We start from the raw sequence: 20,071 nt of genomic DNA, 5'->3' as shown, positions 1-20,071 counted from the left end.
TGACATTTTAACTGTCTGGAAACAACCTCGAGTGAAGATCAAGACTCCCAAGTCCAAAAATAGATTTATTTGTGTGTCTTTCAAATATATTGATCAAATGTCAAATCATGTAAAACATAACCTGGGAACATTTTTTATAATTTAATCTTTTTTAACACTTTAAGGTATAAAGAAAATATATCCATTCAGTGCGCTCTTATACAAAAAAATATACAACCAATCAGTCATTCCTTAGCGATTATCTGTCTTTCAACCATGCAAACAACGTAATTTATTTAATTATAGAATTTTTTTTACCAACAAACCTTTCAAGTAAATCATCAGTCCTTACTACACCAACATTTACTGTCACCAAAGTCCCCTCCCTACAGCACAAATGACCCTCACTCTGACCGGTAATGATGATTGCTTTATATATTTAAAAAATGTAAATTGTTATATCATTTGTATGGGGTGTAAAGGATAATATCCAGGGGCCTTAAAGGCAAGAGGTTGGCTTGAATTATGTGGATAATCTGAAAATATTGCGTATTTTATGAAACATTGACACAACATTTAGCCCTTGTATAGTCCTCAATACAATATATTCCTCAAAAGACAACAAATACAAAAAAAAGTACACCAGACTCTCAAGTTACACTAGCAGTGGAAAAAGATGCAAAGTGCAATGAAAGCTACTTATTGCTTCAAAATAGATATTCTCTTAAACAAAGCTACCCCTGGAAAAAAAAAAAAAAAAAGCTTGAATGCAAGTGACTAACTTAGTGAAGTAAACATTATACACCCAAAAAAAATGAAGTCCGTGCGACAAAGACACCGACCAGCAGCTAAATCCAAAACTCTACTGAAGCTGTTTTAAAGACACTTATTGCATTTTTTGGACATTTCTCAAATTGTCCTGTGACTTTCCTACAGATGGCATCAATAAGGAGCATTTTGACTACTTGCACCGCTACAGTTGAACACCTTAAAAAAAAAAAAATCAAGTAAAAATGAAATGTGACATGATCCAGTAGTATGTTTAGACACCGCTGGCGTGGCGACGGCGGTGCTGCTGACGACGGCCAACCACTTTATTGCCTGCAGTGGGTGAAAAAGATGCAGTCACATGTATGTAAAGCTGGATATTTTTTTATGTGATTTAACAATATTTGACTCAAGTTACCTGCATCCCTCTTCTGCACTCTGTGTGGAATTTGGACAGTGTATGACCCCGGTAGTCCTGGTAAACCTGGGCGCCCAAGTTCACCTGTAAACACATGAAAGTTTAGTCACTCCACTAAAAACAGGACTTAAAAAATACGCTGCGTTTCATCAACTCTGTTTAAATGTACCCTTCTCTCCTCTGGGTCCTGGGTACCCTCTGTCACCCCTTTGTCCAGGGCCTCCTGGAGGGCCGGCGATGGTGCCGTAGGCTGCGCAAGAGCACAGTTGAGAACAGATTTAGTCGTGATGAAGCAACATTTTCCAACTACACTTACATAAGTCTGCTTTTCCATTGCTAAGAGGTTTAACTCGATACAGTTCTGTACAGTATGTGGAAAATCATAACTCTGTATCCTCACCTCTGAAGAACTCCATGAGGTCAGCTGTGACGTTGCCGTAGGCCCCGATGACGCGGCTCTGACCAGATGGTCCGACAGGGCCGGGTGGACCAGGGGGGCCTTGAATCGCTCTTACGTGCGCCCTCCCAGGACCATCAACCAGGTAGTCCTGCAGCAGGCCTTGACCTAGAGGAGGATTATTGTATCAAAGTGACATCATCATCATCATCATCAACTTCTTCATCATTGTTGGCCAGAGGAGGAAGAAGTACTCAGATTCTTAACTTTTTTTTACGTTTTCTCCGCTGATATTTGTTGACGTTTTGGTAAACTGGCACCATTAAAAGTATGCAGAATTATCTATTAGCAGTTCCTGTTTGGACTCTACCCGTGGATGTACAGACAGCTATCACTGGATTACTTTGATACTGAAGAAAACTTAAAAAACGTGATGATTCTCAGGCAAGTTCTGGAGTTGTAAGAAGCGTCTTTTTTTTTTTACGTTTTGTGACGGTACTTGTCCGTACCTGATTGGACGAACGCTTTCCCTTGTGGGCTGCTGCTCCTAGCTTTCAAACCGGATCCAACGTGGCGGCTCGTTTGGAATATTTTTTCTCTTATATCACGAAAATAGTTCACCGAAAATGTGTTTCTGAAAACATTTTATGTGAGTATTACGCCATGCAGTTGCTGAATCGGCCTTCGTTTTAGATCGACAACTGTTGATTTAACAGTTTTTTGTGAGTTTCCAGAGGTGGCGAGTCGAGCCGGATGCCCCTGATTTGCATAAAGTAGACTAGACCTCAACTTTATTCAAATGAGGAGCAGCCAATGTAGCGGTCCGTCTCTCAAAATCGCGCTGCAACGCTACCAGAATGCATTGCACGGCTGCTTACATCGACTATGAATGGGAAGGATGGATCCTGTGGACACGTACCATCAGCAAATTTATTGACGTTTATTTGTGACATCTGAGATAATGCTATCCCCATAGCATTATGGGAACTGTAGTAGGGGCATATTTAGAGTCGAAAGTATCTACCAAATAGTAGTAAAGTAAATAAATACAAGTAATAGGAGTGAAAAAAAACATTGTCAGATTAAAAACTCTTGCCTTAGATAACTACAAAAGAAATCTATACACTTGACGGCTTTGACCGACTCACTCTTGATGTAGTCTGAAACTCTCAAGGCGACGGTGGAGTAGTCCATTGTCTCAGAGACCTTGCTGGCATCGACATCTCTGCGCTCGGAGCCGGATCGAGAGTCACCCCGAGTGTAGCTCTGGCTATGCGTGTAGCTCTGGACGTAACCCGGCTCTCCGCGATCTCCCTTCTGACCCGTCGGCCCTGGAGGTCCGATGAAGGTACGACGAACACCGTCATCTGAAAGACAAAGTTCATCTGTGATACGCGCACTCATCTGTGCTCACATGTCTTTAATCTGTCCGTGTGGGATGTTGGGAGCTTACTGGTCAGATACTCCTGAATTTCAGTGCGGATGCTCTCCCGGGGGAAGTTTCCATTGTAGGAAGTTGAGCCACTGTAACTGCCTGGTGGACCCTGTGGTCCCTGTGGACCTTGAGGACCAGGAGGGCCTTGAGCACCTCTGAAACCAGAACCTGAGAAAGATGCAAGTCGACGTTATTGTCATTCTAATTTGTACAAGTGCACAGCAAGATGAGGAAACCTTGTGCAACCTCATTGATGGTAGACTAAAACATAAGGAGTTGATAAATAAACAACCGTCAAAATGAGTTGAATGAACACCTCTAACTGAATATTAGGCTATATAAAGGTATGCTTTAATGCAGGCTATTGCATTACATTAAAGAGGAATTTAAAGGACCAGTGTGTGGGATTTTGTGGCATCTTGCAGTGAGGTTGCAGATTGCAACCAACTGAATACCCCTCCGCTCACCCCTACCTTTCCAAGCGTGTCGGAGAACTACGGTGGCTTTCAGGTAATGTAAAAACGCAAAATACCCACGCTAGAGCCAGTGTTAAGTGTTAGTTTCAGGTGATTATACACTAATAGAAGCATATTTATGAATGTAATAGATTCCCCAGTATCATACTTCTCATATAAATGAAAATCGTGTATTTGCTGACCTCCAGTGGTTTAACTTCTCAGCTCGCTGCAGTGATGACGAGGTGAACTCCAGGGTGTGTCAGTACACCGTGACATCACCGTTGGGTGTGGTTACAGATGCACACTTCATTTTATATTTAAAAATAGACATTCAACCTTTGTTCCCACTGATGGATTAAGATGAAATAGCGTATTTGTCAAAGTAGATGGTCATAATGTTAAATTCTGTATTTGTGGTCGCATTTTTTTGTATTTAAGAGTAATGATATTTAGTGAACAGTATTTTCAAAGAAGAATGTAATTGTTTGTATATATACGGCATCTATGGTGATTTATTGGTGAAAATACGGATCAATGAATTGTATTAAAAGGAAGATGAAGGCAAGACGGCCGAACACATTCAGTGAATAAAGCACGGTTGTGCGACATGATTTAATTCCGATGGACTCGCCTTGAACCTGGAATATCTGAGTATTGCTATACGTGTTATCCCAATAAGTGTAGCATGCAGTGATTGAGGCTAATGATATTTGCCATAAATGTGAGTATTTACAGGTTGATTTTCAGGTTTTTTGCTGCACTACGCACGTCGCTCAATGTTTTTTTTCCTCCTGTTGGCGAGTTAAAGCAAACAAATTGGAAAAATGCATCCGCAAACACAAACACGCCGTCTTTCGATTACGTTTGCAATAAATTCAAATTTGCTTTTCTGTATACGTATAAATATTTAATCCTGTTTTCAGTCACTATTCCCTCAGGGAGGCAGTTATGATGATAATTAATGTTTCAATGAGATTTCTTATTCCTCTTCTAAGTGTAATTAATGCTATCATTTAACTTGAGGATGCTATAAATAATATAAATCTATAAATATAATGTAATCGTGATTACCCTTTGAACTGTACTGTACGCAGAGTAATAACATTGGTTGTAGGTTATGGATGGTTTCAAATTAAATCAAAATTATACAAATTAGAGCCGTTAAATGAAGTGGATCATGTTCAACCTGATGGGTTTCTTTGTTGTAAGATGTAACGTTCCCATTAAATGACCTTGTTATGTGACACTAAGCCATAAACATTATGTTCATCCTCTCTGTCCGACTCACTCTGCAGGTAACGCTGAATGTCCTCCATACTGTAGCCACGACCTCCCGACCCGTACACGGCGGTGGAGACTCCTGCCGGCCCCTGAGGGCCAGTTTGCCCTGGAAGACCAGGAGGGCCAGGTTGCCCTGGGATACCCGGAGAACCACGAGGACTGTCTTGTACGGCAGAGTTAATCCAATTGCGGAAGTCTGAATCTGAGTAGATGAAGATACAAGAAAGATGATGAGGGGGTGACTACCTTTTCACTGTTCAACACTGTCGATGGGAGGAACACGTTGACTTACTTCTTATCAGTGCAGTGTAGTCAATCGTGGCGGTAGTGAAGCCAGAGCCCCCTGAACCAGAAGGCCCAGCAGGACCGGCTGGCCCGGGTGGACCTCTAGCAATCCCTCTGTCTGAAAATGAAAATAATAGCAATTTGATTGATTAATTAAGTCCAGCGGCCTGTACTACGAAGCGAGTTCAACATACCCAAGGTATCTTCTCGTTATCTGGCTTCACTAACCCTAACAAACGAGATCCCGCTAAGCGGTCCTACGACGGCGGTTATCAACTCAGTAAGTCAACCCAGGGTTTCTCCATCTGGCTATCGGTGTTTGCAGTATATGACCAATCACAGACATGGACAAGTCTACTGTCAGCAGAGCAGCATATTTTACAAAAGTTGAGCAGACTATAATATTAGACAAATACGAAGAATTTAAACACACAATCCAGAGCAGGTTAGGTGTTCAGCATCAGTTACCATGGCGATCTACCCCGGTAAGAAGTGATCCACCTTCGTTGGAAGTTACCTCGCTAACCCCAGATCCTGTTTCGTAGTACAGGCCCCAAGGTATCACTTCTAGGGTTATTGTTTTTCTGTTAGTGCTCACCATTCATGATTTTGAAGACATATGTGGCGATCTCCTCTACACTGTAACTGCCTGAAAGTCCTCCTGATGCCCCTGGTTGTCCCGGTGGTCCTTGTGGCCCTTGTGGTCCTGTCAAATATCTCCTCACATCGTCTCCTAGACAAATCACAGCAGAGAAGACATAGTTTAGGGTGGAGCTTCCTCTGATAAAGCAAATTTGTCTTCACAGTCAAATGAGATGATGTTGAAGAGTTTACAGAGACCACAGAGTGCAGTGTGGATATATAATATATGTATCTGATACCTTTTGGCTCAGCCGGAGAGTGTATTGTACTTACTCTGGAGCATGATGATGAGACCGCTGACCGTCAGGGATCCAGAGCCGTGTCCAGGTGGACCAGGTGGTCCTGGAGGACCTTGAACACCGATGCTGAGGCCTGAGCCCGAACCTGAAATCACACAACACAGTTAATGGTGTCCCCCCATTCTGCTATTATACGCACACACTCCTCACACTCATCATTTAGTGATATACATTCTGGGGGGAAAAGCACAGGCTTACGTTGCAAGTATGCAATGATACGAGCGGAGATGTCCTCCATAGAGCCGGAGAAGGATCCAGGGATTCCTGGAGGCCCGGGTGGACCTGGAGGTCCTTGGTTACTGGACTGTATGCTTCTAGCTGCACGGAACAAATAAAACATGTTCATACTCTGTTCTATCCCGCGGACAGCCTGTGAGCGTGTGACCTTGCTACAGAAAAACTCTTACTTAGATATTCACTGATGTACTGCCGCATCTCAGTGGAAGAAGAGAAAGAGCCCGGCTGGCCTGGAGGCCCAGCAGGACCTGCAGGACCAGGAGGACCTGACGTGACTGAGATGGAGCCTAAAGGGAAAATTAAATAGTAAAGACCCCGAAGAAAACATCGATATTTAAAGCCACTGTGAACTACTTGAGCTTTTACAAGATGAAAACACTTGAATTTTGTATTTTATTACTGTAGAGTTAAATCATGATTTTCTCTACCTCTTGAAGAGCCAGCAATACCAGGAGATCCAGTGTCCCCTTAGAGATGATAAAACAGCAACAAAAGCATTATCGTCACATGACGCACACACAGTGTTTACTCTGAAATACCGACAGTAAAACATTGACAGTATTCACAGATCTGCGATGTGTTGGTACCTTTAATTCCCTGTAGTCCAGGATGTCCAGGACGTCCCGGTGGACCTGGTGGTCCAGGGATCCCCTGTCCTCCACTATAAGTCGACACTGTAAGGAAGTGATAAAAATACAGTTACAGTATATATCACACTGTGCATTAAGTCTTTTAAGAGTGTCTCTCTAATATAATTCTGAAGTGATTTTTTTCAGGATTTGTGTTTGGATGCTGACCTCTCTCAGAGCTTCCTGGGGTGCCCGGCACACCTGCCTGGCCTGGTTCACCTGAGACACACATGATGATGATGGCACAGTTATTTATGTTAGGAAGGATTACATCAGAGAGGGAGGCCTCGCAACTATCTGTTTTGTTACGTAACAGTCACAAATGCTTGGTGAAAGAGTGATACTAATTTAAGGAAGATAATTACCTTGGTATCCTCTCGGTCCAGGAGTACCTGAAATAACGACGGAGATGTTACAATAAAGTATCACTAAAACTAAAAGAGGGGAAGTTTCTTCAAACGAGGCTAACGGTAAGATGTCAAAATGTGATCACCTGCTGATCCTTTAGGCCCAGAAGGCCCAGTGAGTCCTGGTGGTCCTGGTGGTCCAGTATAATACGTTCCTGTTAAGAAGAGCAGTGTTTACTGTTAATGCTAATTACATGTCAAACCCACATCCAGACAGAGCACACGTTTAGATTCTGGATCATACCAGAGCTGGATGCAAAGCCTGCGTCTCCTCTGTCTCCTTTAGGTCCTGGTCTTCCATAACCTAAATAAAAAAAGGATGATTAAAGTTTGATATAAAGAACAGATGAGCTTCACATAATACCAAACTGTGTGATCCACTTGCCTCAGAGTCCATATTTGAAAACAGTGGATTTAATGAGCTTAAATACTTGCCTGTCTGACCTGGAGGCCCAGGTGGTCCCGGAGGTCCTTGTCTTGAGTCTCCTAATGGAAACATGTTTTAAAAACAGTCAGTGACACAATTTGAAGAACATTACAAGAAGGCTGTGGTCATTCTCAGATTGGCGTCAAACAAATCCGATACAATCATTAAAGATGATGTCTTTGATGACGCTGCAACAAAGCGTGTTGTAGTTTTATTTACCTGGACGTCCAGGTTGACCCGGTGGGCCGGGTGGGCCAGGTTGTCCTCCTGAACCTCCTGAACTTCCACTGACACTGTACTGCCCTAAAGCAGAAAAAGAAACATCATTTTCAGTAATGAACAGTATTCTGGTCTGTAGAGGGGCAAACTAGGCTAAAAGTGTAGAAATGACATTAAAGCATCCCTATGTAACTTTGGTTAAACAACGCCCACTGTGACCACAAGATGCAATTACAAGAAAATGCTAAACGCCAACACGTAGAGTAGCACAAGTAGGGGAGGGTTTAAAGTCAATAAACTGGCTTTGTACTGTTTATTATTTGCTAGTATTAGCTACCATAATTGACCAGTGTTAGAATGTAACTAAGTACGTTTACTCAAGTACTGTCCCTTAGGAACTCATTTAAAATACTTTATTTGAGTATTTTGTTTTCATGGCACTTTATACTTCTGCTCCACTGCAATAATTTGACAGCTTTAAGGCCTTTACACACCGGGAGTGTGTCAAATAAATGACACGAAAATGCAAAATACTCGCCTGTCAATATTATATGTCTAAGGCTTTTATTGTGAAAGGTAACAACAGAAGGATTGGATCTGCGCTGCTTGTGTCAAGGTTGAAACGAGTAATAAATATTATCATTATCATAAATATAGGCGCAACTCGACCCGTTTCGCACAACGCGATTGATCGTAGTACTCAAGTACTCAAGACAAAAACATTTTACTTTACATTTAAGTTACATTTTTGCATAGAAAACATATGAATTGCTGATAAAATATGAAATTTTGTTATAGAACTAAACTACTAAATTAAACTATCCAACAGTTTATACAAATAGAGCTGAGACGATTAGTTTATTAATCGATAAATCCTTTGACAGAGAATTAATTGGCAACTATTTGATAATTTAATCAGCAGATTAACGCACAATAGAAATAATTAATAGTTGCAGTTCTACACAAAATAGTTACAAGAGTAGCTCCACCTCAACCAACTACAGCAGTGAAATGCAACTTACACATTAACGCATGAGTAATAATAATCTAATGATATAATATATTATATTTTAAAAATCGCAGTGGCATTTTTCTGCATGAGTACTTTTACTTTTAATAATTAAGTACTGATTATACTTAAGTAAGACTTTAAATGCATGACTTTTACTTGCAGTGGAGTATTTTTTACAGTGTGGTTTTAGTACTTTTACTTAAGTAAAGGATCTGAACACTACTGGGCATACCAGACCAAGTAAGGCTGTAGCATCAAAACACCAAACTGGATTTTATTTCTTATGAATTCAACTTTTCATTTGTAAGTAGAAGACTGTGTCATTTATTTTTCTCTCAAATGTGACATAGTCCTCGCTTTAAGTGAATTCTGCAGTTAATGTTACACCACAGATGCGGCAGGTTATTTCTCACCTCTAAACACTGTATGTCTTAAAAGTACTCACTGGAGGTCGAGGATAGACTCTCAGATGTTCTCGCTGCTATTGCTTGTTCTCCCTGCTCTCCCCTATATCCCCTGTCTCCTTTAGCACCTGTGAAAACAAACAAAATGCAGCATCCATGAGACTCTGATGGCTACATATCTGATCCAAAAAGCTTCCTTTGGGAGCAAAAAAAGCGTAATGACCTACCAGGTTGGCCAGTCAGACCAGCAGGACCAATAGGACCTGAGGAGGTAAATCACGAAATATAAGAATTGTTACGACTGATATGGTACATATCATTCAGAGCTAACATGCAAGATATGCAGAATGCCAAGGACATCATCTGGCTACTTTCTGGGCTGTCGAGGGTCAGACCTGATAATCCTGGAAGTCCTGCAGGGCCGGGGGGACCAGAAGGCCCAGGTGGTCCTGGGATGCCGATAGAAGTGGAGCCAGCTGGAAAATAAATAAAAGTGATGCCCAGATATCCTCAAACTATAATCACTAATATGTTTAAAATATAAGTTTTATCATGATCTGTTACCTGCATTGATGATTCTTCCTTGTGGACCTGGTTCACCTAAAACAGACAGACACACGCTACATCAGACGCACATATTAATAGCACAAAACCTGGTATTTCAGAGAGCATGCACTTTCTGCAGCAGATGGCCCTCAAAGGAGCTGACGTTAACAGTAGCTGTACCTTTAGCGCCAGATTGTCCTGGATTCCCTGGTATCCCTAAAAGCAAGACGCGAGTACATTTTTAGTGTTGAGAGCATTAAAAGAAAAGAGAATTGATAGTAAAATGTCACATAATTAATAATAAAACAACAATGTGTATCAATAGTAGAGTCGTACCTGGTGGTCCTTGAAGCCCAGGTGATCCTACAGAGGTGGAGATGTCATGAATATATCTTATCATATCATCCACTATTGATAATGTTAATATAGCTGTAGCATCAGGCTCAGTTTACCTGGAAGGGCGGCATCTCCATGAGGCCCAGCAGGACCTCTGAGTCCAGGGGGTCCAGCTTGTCCTTGGTCACCTGAGGGTCAAAAATAAAAATATAAGTATTGATGATTTGAGGATTTTTTGGATGTGTCTTAAACACTAAATGATCAGAAAGAGGAAGAAAATCCTTGTTTTTAGCTTGACGTTCTTGAGTGTAATCTCCAATGTTACGTCCTTGTACATAACAAAATAATGTTTAAATAGATGTATCTGTAATGCTTATATAATGACTCATTTACCTCTAGGTCCTTTCAATCCATCGGCTCCAGACAACCCTGATGACATAATAAAAGGGAAGAAAACATTTATATTGAATGTAAATCCATAAGTCACTCTAAAAAACAAACTGTGGTTTGTAATAGACAGTTTATTTTTAGTGTCTGTTATTCCTTAAATGAACAATAAAAGAGGCTATATATTATATAATTATGTACTCATAATATACTCTTATATTTACACTATTAGTTTGCACTCTTCCCACTTTGTATTGCATCTGTTGCAGAGCAATTTCCCTGGGGAAAGTTTCATCTTAACTTCTCTTTATGAGCGGACTCCTCTCTGCTGCCCCTCGGTGGAGGATGTGATTTAATACTCTTGTTACTGCCTCATTGAAATCAGTTTTAATGATTTCACACAACAACAATTACAAGTTCAGTAAAAGGATAACAATAAGTGAGCTATAAAGTTGAACTATCTTTAATTCTAAATAACAAATGTATAGAATAAAAAAGATTGATTATACACAATTGTAAAGTTTTTTTTTTTTCATTTTCTTGAATGGGTTGTTATGATCACACTCATCAACGGCTTGTTTCTGACAGAGGATGAACTGATGGCCTTCATGAAGAGCCGGTATAACAAAGGATTTTTTTTAAAAATGTGAATCATGCAAAGCTACTCTAGTTGAGTCCCATAATTAAAAATATAGAGCTGGAAATGGAGCATAATAGATCCCCTTTAATTCATCGCAATCAAATCACATTAAAGTAATAGTTCAAAATTGTGAGCAGTTTCCAGGCAACCAGCAGAGACTCCAGGAAGTTACAGCTTCCAGCCACTAAATAGTCACGTAACCCCCTGTAACTGCAAATTGTCCTTTTTACATTAAACAACCACAATATAACGTGTTAATTTGTGAACTTTAGAGGTGCTATTGGGCAATTTTTTTGAGCCAGGCTAGCTGTTTCCCCCTGCTTCCTGGCTTTGTGTTAAGATAAGCTAACTGGCTGCAGCTTCATATTCAAAGGACAGACATGAGAGTGGCATTGATCTTCTCATCTAACTCTCTGCCAGAAAGCGAGTAGGCGCATTACCCAAAATGTCAAACTGTTTTTATAGTTCAGAAGCACAATACCATAATGTGAGTGCCTGAGAATTAATAATTATTAACTATCTACGGCTGGAGGTCCTGTGACTCACCCATTGACCCTTTGATTCCTCTCTCTCCAGCTTGACCTTGAAGACCTTGTAAACCAGGATCACCTAAGGATTAGGACAACTGGATTAGGAAACTGAGTATATAACATGCCAGCTTCACATATAGTTTAATTCACAAAGCTGTACTGACCTTTAACGCCTCTGAGACCCGTGTCACCAGCTTCACCTAAAATAAACATAAATTAAACATATATTAAACCACGGTTAGAAACGTTCACGGACCCCACAAGTCCTATAAAAACCTGATGTAGTGACAACAAACCTTTAAGTCCTTGGAATCCAGCAAGTCCTCTGTCCCCTGCGGAGTGAGAAGAGTGACTGTGAGTAACATTATAGTATATAAAATAAACTAACTATGCATTTCAACGTATTTAAGAACTGAACAAAGTCCATGTGAGCTACCTTTAGGCCCAGGTTGCCCTGACTCGCCACGGAAACCCCCAGCACCTGGTTGACATATAACAAAACAGTCCATGTAAAATGCAAGGGATCAAGTCAAGGCACTGCTAACAGTATTTTTAGGTGGTAAATTTGACATGACAGTTGTTTTTTCCGGAGTCACTGTGATGCTCTACATGAATGATAACAAGGAGAAACTGACCTGGTGCTCCAGAGAGTCCAGGAAGTCCAGGTGCACCTAGATCATAGATTAATAAATATTAGAAAGGACTTTTGAACAAGAACATTAATCAATTAACTAATGTGAAACTAATATTGGAATTAATTGTCCTAAAAGTTGCAATGAAATTGCACCTTCTCTTTTTTTAATACTTTATTGACATTTATTAATTAATTGATTATATATTATGATACCATATTTTAACTGTTAATGGTGCTATAGTGAGAACTCTAATTATCAAAAATATGAATAATAGTTATACAGTAAAATAGTAAAAAAAATAGTAATAAAAAAATTCAATTTAAATTTAAAAAAAAGAATATTATATGAAAATATAACTACAGATGTGTTAATACAGTGAAGCCCAATAAACATTTACATTAATGCATCAGGAAAGACAGGAGAGAGATATTTGCACTTACTTATACATTAATACTTCATTGTCTTTAGAGTCACACTTAAACAGCACTTAGCGAATGTTTTACTTTCTGCATTTCATGCTTGAATTGGTTTCTATTTTTTATTATAAACAGGACAAAAGGATAGGTTGAATGATAGTAAAGTTTAGAACAACAGTTAAAGACAGATTTATTTATGAGGGGGGACACAGAATGTATTTTTTGCAAATCATTGGTGCTACTGAAGAGGTGAATTAATGCTGTTGATGTGCTTGTAATTTAAATAATTATCAGAGAAAAACATTTTCACATTGGCCACACCCCACGTGTCCTCAGATGTCTTTGATATGATGTGATAAGTAGAAGCAGCAGGAACTTAATTGAAAATTAGAATTCATCATTTGGGGCATTTTCATTCTTAATTACTGTAATTTATGTACCTCAAGGTAGATCTCGTTTGCTTTTCACTGAACAATATGGAGGCTTTAGTCACAAACTGACTCTATGCTGACACCTGGTGACGTGTAACGTTCATACACCATGAGGCAATAAACTGTTACAGAGGCACCTTTTGTCAGTAAGTAAAGCTTGTAATGATGTTAAAACACACAAATAGATGTTTTTGTAAGAGACAATAAGAAATGTTCAATGATCTTACCTTTAGGGCCCACAGACCCATGATCCCCAGAAGAACCTGCATAAACCAAACACATGAGATTCTGTATTGACTCAAGATAAACTAAGTGTTATTAGTATCACTAATGCACACCAAAGTTCTGTTACTGCTGAGAATCTGAGCTTTACCTTTGTCGCCTTTCGTTCCAAAGCCTGAAGGTCCTGCCTCACCTCTGGGGCCCGCCTGGCCCTCGCGACCCCTGACCCCTGGTGCCCCATCCACTCCATGATCACCTGATCAGACATTTTACATACAGATTGAATCACTCGCTCTCAAGAAGCTAAGCCGTGTACTTGCATCATGCAGTTTGAACTGTGGCGCTCTCCACACCTTGGATTCCTTTTTGTCCTTTTGGACCCTCTGGGCCTGCATGTCCCATCGAACCCGGGGCACCTGAGGTCAAAGGTCACAGTCAGAAAAATGAAATTACGATGCCACACAATAGTCCTAGGAAAAATGTATAACATACTGGTAATGACTCAATGAAAATATGACATCATCCCTCACCTGGAATTCCAGGGAAACCAGAATCTCCTGTGACAAGTAAAACATACATTTGATTATGATGACAGTACACATTAGCGGACAAACAGAGAGAAATACAACAGAACAATAGTGAAAGAGAAGGTCTTGAGCAGTAACTGATATTCTTCTTGACCTTAAGGTCAGAAAATAATAATAAAAAAATAAACTCATGTTAATTAACTTAAAAAAAGGTATATGTTTAGATTTTAGGAAAGAAATTATAAGGGCTGTCAATCGATTAAAATATTTAATCACGATTAATCGCATGATTGTCCATAGTTAATAGTGATTAATCGCAAATTAATCGCACATTTTTTATCTGTTCAAAATGTAACTTAAAGGGAGATTTGTCAAGTACTTAATACTCTCATCAACATGGGAGTTGGTACTTGCTTTATGCAAATGTATGTATATATATATATATATATATATATATATTATTGGAAATCATTTAACAACACAAAAAAATTACAAATATTGTCCAGAAACCCTCACAGGTACTGCATTTAGCATAAAAAATATGTTCAAATCATAACATGGCAAACTGCAGCCCAACAGGCAACAACAGCTGTCGGTATGTCAGTGTGCTGACTTGACCAAAACTGCATGTGATTATCATAAAGTGGGCATGTCTGTAAAGGGGAGACTCGTAGGTACCCATAGAACCCATTTTCATTCACATATCTTGAGGTCAGAGGTCAAGTCATGACCACAACAGTTTTTCCTCGCCAAAATTTAGCCCATGTTTGGAACGTTATTTAACCTCCTTATGTAGTATGTCTATACAGTATATACATGGTTGTTACCAATGGATCCCTTACGTTTTTCTAGTTTTATATGATGCCAGTATCTTCTCTCTAATTTGAAAACTGAGCCCGCTACAACCTAAAAATCGCAAGTTGGGTTAATGCATTAAAGAAATTAGTGGCGTTAACATGTTATCGTGTTAACTTTGACAGCCCTAGAAATAATATTTGAATTTCACCTTTAGGTCCAGGCAGTCCTCTCTCTCCCTGCACTGACGTTGCTATGAAAGCTGAAATAGAAAACAACAGTCAATGAACATAAATCGAGGGTGTGTGTGTGTGTGTGTGTGTATGTATGTGTGTGTGTGTGTGTGTGTGTGTGTGTGTATGTGTGTGTATGCGTGTGTGTGTATTCATGTAGTCAGTATACAGTAGAAGTGCTGTACCTCTATAGGACTGTGAATGCATTTCACTTCTTAACATCTGCTGGATCGTCATTTGAAGAGCAACATCGTCTATGTATCTTCCATTCACTCCAAGGCCACCAGCACCACCAGCACTTCCAGAACTGCCACTGAAACCGGTACTTGTACTGCTGCCACTGCTGCCACCGCTGGCACTGCCACTGACCCTGGTACCCGCACCGCCAGCACTTCCAGAACTGCCACTGGTTTCTGTACTGCCGCCTCTGCCGGCGCTGCCACTGGACCCGGTACCGGCACCTCCAGCACTGGCCCAGGTGGCCCCACCAGTCCCACCTGTGCCAGCGGAACCACCTCCAATGCTGACGTCAAAATTATTTCCACCGGTGGAACCGCCAGCACCAGCACCAGCACCAGCAATCCCGATTCGTGTACTGGTGCTCGAGCCTCCTCCTCCACCTCCACCTGCAGCTCCAGTGCCCAGGAGTAGCGTGTTGTCAGTGTGGGAGGTACCTCCTCCTCCAGCGCCTCCAGCAGTTCCAGCAACTACAGCAACTCCAGCTCCAGCGCCTCCAGCAGCTCCAGCAGCTACAGCGCCACCAGCTCCAGCAGCTCCTCCAGCAGCTCCATAGGCGTTGATGACATTGGAAGTACCTGACAGCCGGCTGGTATGAGCATTGGTCACCGAGGACTCGGCCTCCAGCGTAGCCACTCGGTTCTTCAGCTTTCTCACGTCCTCAGCTGAGAGGGACACCAACATTAGGTAAGATGAACATACAAGGAGCACATGTTGAGGCAGTGATAAGAAATTATTCTCAATCTGTAATTTGATGAACTAATCCAGTGTTTTCCACGGGTTACGAATGTATCTGTCGTAGCCACTTTCTCTCGCTCTGACTTCTGAAATTTGACAGCTGAATGCAAAACTATCTCTATCTTCTTTTATTGTTAATGTCATGATTATTTATTTATCATTCAGTTTTTATGTAAAGCACTTTGTGTTGCATTTATGCATGAAACTGTGCTATGGAAATCAAGTTTATTCTTATTATTATTAAATTGCATTTAAAAACCAAATGCTCATCAAGGAAGGAAGTCACTTTCCCGATCTTAATGACTACACCTGAATGCACTATTCTTACTGACTTTTCAATCATCTGAATTTCCAGGCAGAATGTAGAAAGAACAATAGAAATTATCAATATAACAATTCTATCTTTTTGAATGGGTTGGTGGATGTACTATATTATTATCATTAATACAAAAAATAACAACAATTCTGCAAAATAAAAACTGTAATACTGAAGATAAAACAAAAATTGTCTGACTCCAAAACACATATATTTGAATGCACTACATAGTAAATGATTAGATACAGATATTATCACGGATCCTAATTACTTAATGTGTAGGTTAATAATAACTTCACTGTGTAAATCAATGGACAACAATTAGCTTGTAGTTCACTACTACCCTTATGAAGCCTCTCTTTGATTTGTAGTCATCTGTATGACTGTTTCTGCTGTTCAGTAGCTGCTAACATCTTCCCACCACATGCTGACAAAATCTCATTAGCTAAAAATACAGAGGAGGGGTTTTCAAAGTCAGGACAGCGTGGAGTTCCCCTCAAATTTGAGACAACTGCCCATGAGGAAGTGTGTTGCTACGGAGTCAGTTAATCAGCTGTGGGCGCCAATTTGAGCCCCAGTTTTTAGCCTATACTTGTTAACATTCTGGCAAATTGGCACCTTTAAACGTATGCCGAATTAGCTATTTGCAGTTCCTGTTTGCAACGCACCCATGGATCTATAGATCAGTGGGAAAAATGGGGAATCATTTATTTTCACTATATAATTCACTAGAGAAGTGATCCCGATGTGAGTAAGAGTCATAAGAGTGACTATTCTGATCGTAGGTTTCAATTCCTCCACTGTAGTTGACAACTATAAATCTTGTCTTAACCATATCTAACAACCAAAATCTTTTCAGACGGAGGTCCCTGAGGCGAAATTGTATCAAATGGGGTTTTGTGACCTAATGTGTATCAATTTAGGGCTCCTTGACACAAAATAGGGTCGAGAACTATCATTGGATTACTTTGATAATGACAAAAAATGATTCTCATGCAAGGAACGTTTTTTTTCTATGATTTCTAAGCAGATTTCTGGACATTTATTTGCGATGGACATCATGATGATGACGTCCTTGGAATGTGTTAGTCACAGTGAATCTAAAAATATATGTATCATGTCCGTGTGTTCAGATTTGACAGAGTTATGACTCACAAGTTCACGAACCTGAAGCTATTCCATTCATATTTAACGTATGTAGTATTGGTGTGTGTAACTAAAAGATAATCTAACAAAAACATTAAAATGTAATGTTTTTTTTTTTATCTACCTTAAACCTACTATAGAGCAGTTGTGTACTTTCTGACAATGCTAGGAAAGTGAAGCTGACAACAGTAAATATAGCCTTCTGTACGTAGGCCTACTGTGCAGGATCAACAGTATCAGATAACTTTACCATATGTGTGAGTCAGTCAGCAACTGTCAGTAACTCAACAGGTTTTGACATGCACTCGCTTAAATACAAGTAACAATATACATAAAATCAGAGGGAGGTTGCATATGGTTCTCCTTTCCTCACATTTCTATCAGGATAAATGCAAATCAACAACTCTCCTGTTGCAGGAAAACCAACTGCAGTCTCTGATGTCATCAGGCAACAATTTCTGGAGCTGCTCCACTGACAATGAATGCCAGACCGACTTTATGGCAGTGAGACAGTACCCACAGATCAAATTTCCAGGGGAGGGGATTACATTTACTGTCCCACAGCTCTTAGCAGCACAGTGAAATAATGCTCACTAGCCTGTAAAAGCTGAAACACACATTTAATTGGTTCAAAAGCAGTCAGTCCCAGGCGCTTCATTGCAGAGCAGCTCCAGAGAGTATCCCATGACTCCTAAGGTTTTATCTTTGGGGAGATTTTTATTGTTCCCTATTAAATCTCATGACGTCGTATAAGTTGGCCTTACCCAGTGCAATGAGCCCAAACAGGAGTCCCAGCAGGAGCAAGGAGAGCAGGAGAAGACCCAGCAGCCATTTCCACCAGGAGCAACACGCGTCGGAGCAGCAGCACAGTCCTCCACCTCCGAAGATGCCGCTGTCCCTGTGAAGCTCTGAAGACGGAGAGTAAACAGTAAAATCATCACTTTCAAACACTATAATATTCATCATCAATGTGAATATCAACATACATGCAATCAGAAATACCTGCATAGGTGGCTTTGTCTTTCATCACAACTCCAGATGTTCCATCTGATGAAGGGATAAATACACATCACTTGCTTGTAATTCGTAAAGTAATTAGAGGTGTTTTTTGATGACCACTCACAGTAAGAGTTGCCCCCCTCTGACTTCAGCGGCGCCGTCTCACTGTAGCTTGAAATAAGCTTCTCTTTCTTTATTGAATCTCCTGATAGCGACCCTGTAAAATTAGAAATACTTTTTTAAAAACACTGCTTTTATTGTATTTATTGCGTTAAGCAACCAGAACCGAAAAAAAACACAACTGTTTAAGAATGAGACAACACACAATATCAAAATATAACAGAAAATACATGTGATGCAATACAATTATACACAACATAAAAGGGATTTAACTTAAACCAACAAAGACAAAACAATAAATAGGAATAAAAGGAAAATAATTAAGTACGTTATTGTGCAAATATCTTCAATTTAAAGAGAGAAGAATAATAGAAGAAGAAAAAATAGTAAATAGCAAATTTTCTGTCCCCAAGTCTAGGAAGAGGTAAACAAATAAATACTGGCAAAGGTGATAGTACTTCAGATGATCTGATTAAAATGATCTATGAAACAATTAGAAACACGTTTAAAGGTGAATTCAAATTCACTTCAAGTTGTTTTAGGTTTCTTTGTTAAGACACAGGAATGTTGGATCGATGTTGAGATGGTTTTCACAATGGGATCACGACTTCACGTTTATTAACAGCCTCCAAGTGACCAAAACCAAGAATGCATGGTCTGCTATCATTTAAAATAGAATAGTTGTATTCTGTAGCATAAGTACGCTTTAAAACTCGCTGTGGTCATGGGAAAATTGGGTCCAGAGAAAGTTGAGAAACCCCATTAAGGTGAGAGAAAATTCAGTATTTGTCCAGAAGGGTGCAGTAAGTAGCTGACTCACCTCCTCCCATCTGAACGCTGCTGCTGGTGAACTGCTTCCCGCTGTCTTTAGCCAGAATGAGCGTGTCTGTGTCCCTCTTGGCAGGAGCGTTCTCCTTATCAGAGATCAGGTACTTATAGTCTTTCTTATACGAATCATCAATTTGGGATCTAGGGCCTGACAAAAACAAAAAAGACAGTCAGGAATCATATAAGTTTGAGAATCGTTTTTGACTGTGTAACTTTTTATATAAAATGATTGTGTACTGTGGACGTACTTGCAGAGACGGTGGGGACGAAACCAACAGTAAGACCCCCTCCTCCACCACCACCACTACTACCACCTCCACCACCACCACCACCACTTGACAGATTCTTCTGAACGCCATAACCTGTAAACACAAACAAACACAGATAAACACTCGCGTAAGACAAGGTGCTATTTTTTATATATTTTGAGTGCAAAATATTTCATAGTGTCAAGATATTGTGGAACCTGTCAGAGAATATGCTGCCATACCTCCAAGGTTAGCATTCACGTTGCCTCCACTGGTGGTGAGCACACTGGCAGAAGTGGGAGCCAAATTATTCTGAAAGCCGTAAACTGTAAACAGAGATGCAGGGTTTATTAACATAAAATCATAAAATAACACACACAAGACGCACTTGTCCACAAAACAAGAAAAAAAGAAAAAAGAAAAAAAGAAAACCAAAACATAGAC

The 20,071-nt window shown here is 40.1% G+C and overlaps 1 protein-coding gene across 2 annotated transcripts in view; it reads right to left on the bottom strand.

Annotated features, from left to right (window-relative positions):
- Window positions 1-45: 45 nt before the first annotated feature.
- The window catches only part of col17a1b (collagen, type XVII, alpha 1b), a 31,938-nt gene continuing 11,912 nt past the window's right edge, over window positions 46-20,071 (bottom strand). For both annotated transcript variants that reach the window (XM_074646067.1, XM_074646066.1), the window contains exons 11-55: window positions 19,870-19,953; window positions 19,628-19,741; window positions 19,372-19,527; window positions 18,556-18,648; window positions 18,435-18,479; window positions 18,197-18,340; window positions 15,181-15,897; window positions 14,974-15,024; window positions 13,971-13,997; window positions 13,794-13,856; window positions 13,592-13,696; window positions 13,446-13,481; window positions 12,372-12,407; window positions 12,173-12,217; window positions 12,033-12,068; window positions 11,901-11,936; window positions 11,753-11,815; window positions 10,573-10,608; window positions 10,296-10,367; window positions 10,180-10,206; window positions 10,024-10,059; window positions 9,862-9,897; window positions 9,693-9,773; window positions 9,525-9,560; window positions 9,339-9,425; window positions 7,882-7,965; window positions 7,671-7,721; window positions 7,480-7,539; window positions 7,322-7,390; window positions 7,194-7,220; window positions 6,997-7,047; window positions 6,787-6,873; window positions 6,628-6,666; window positions 6,370-6,486; window positions 6,161-6,280; window positions 5,937-6,047; window positions 5,620-5,754; window positions 5,029-5,139; window positions 4,744-4,938; window positions 3,016-3,165; window positions 2,711-2,929; window positions 1,566-1,730; window positions 1,335-1,415; window positions 1,166-1,249; window positions 46-1,080 (exon numbers count right to left, since the gene is read on the bottom strand). In XM_074646067.1, coding sequence (XP_074502168.1) covers window positions 1,022-1,080; window positions 1,166-1,249; window positions 1,335-1,415; window positions 1,566-1,730; window positions 2,711-2,929; window positions 3,016-3,165; window positions 4,744-4,938; window positions 5,029-5,139; window positions 5,620-5,754; window positions 5,937-6,047; window positions 6,161-6,280; window positions 6,370-6,486; window positions 6,628-6,666; window positions 6,787-6,873; window positions 6,997-7,047; window positions 7,194-7,220; window positions 7,322-7,390; window positions 7,480-7,539; window positions 7,671-7,721; window positions 7,882-7,965; window positions 9,339-9,425; window positions 9,525-9,560; window positions 9,693-9,773; window positions 9,862-9,897; window positions 10,024-10,059; window positions 10,180-10,206; window positions 10,296-10,367; window positions 10,573-10,608; window positions 11,753-11,815; window positions 11,901-11,936; window positions 12,033-12,068; window positions 12,173-12,217; window positions 12,372-12,407; window positions 13,446-13,481; window positions 13,592-13,696; window positions 13,794-13,856; window positions 13,971-13,997; window positions 14,974-15,024; window positions 15,181-15,897; window positions 18,197-18,340; window positions 18,435-18,479; window positions 18,556-18,648; window positions 19,372-19,527; window positions 19,628-19,741; window positions 19,870-19,953 — 4,277 coding nt within the window. In that variant the 3' untranslated portion in view covers window positions 46-1,021. The remainder of the gene's footprint in view (window positions 1,081-1,165; window positions 1,250-1,334; window positions 1,416-1,565; window positions 1,731-2,710; window positions 2,930-3,015; window positions 3,166-4,743; window positions 4,939-5,028; window positions 5,140-5,619; window positions 5,755-5,936; window positions 6,048-6,160; window positions 6,281-6,369; window positions 6,487-6,627; window positions 6,667-6,786; window positions 6,874-6,996; window positions 7,048-7,193; window positions 7,221-7,321; window positions 7,391-7,479; window positions 7,540-7,670; window positions 7,722-7,881; window positions 7,966-9,338; window positions 9,426-9,524; window positions 9,561-9,692; window positions 9,774-9,861; window positions 9,898-10,023; window positions 10,060-10,179; window positions 10,207-10,295; window positions 10,368-10,572; window positions 10,609-11,752; window positions 11,816-11,900; window positions 11,937-12,032; window positions 12,069-12,172; window positions 12,218-12,371; window positions 12,408-13,445; window positions 13,482-13,591; window positions 13,697-13,793; window positions 13,857-13,970; window positions 13,998-14,973; window positions 15,025-15,180; window positions 15,898-18,196; window positions 18,341-18,434; window positions 18,480-18,555; window positions 18,649-19,371; window positions 19,528-19,627; window positions 19,742-19,869; window positions 19,954-20,071) is intronic.

The sequence above is a fragment of the Sebastes fasciatus genome, chromosome 9, assembly GCF_043250625.1.
Source record: "Sebastes fasciatus isolate fSebFas1 chromosome 9, fSebFas1.pri, whole genome shotgun sequence".
Taxonomy (NCBI): Eukaryota; Metazoa; Chordata; class Actinopteri; order Perciformes; family Sebastidae; genus Sebastes; species Sebastes fasciatus.
Note: the sequence above shows the minus strand (reverse complement) of the source record. Positions and strands in the feature narration are given on the sequence as shown.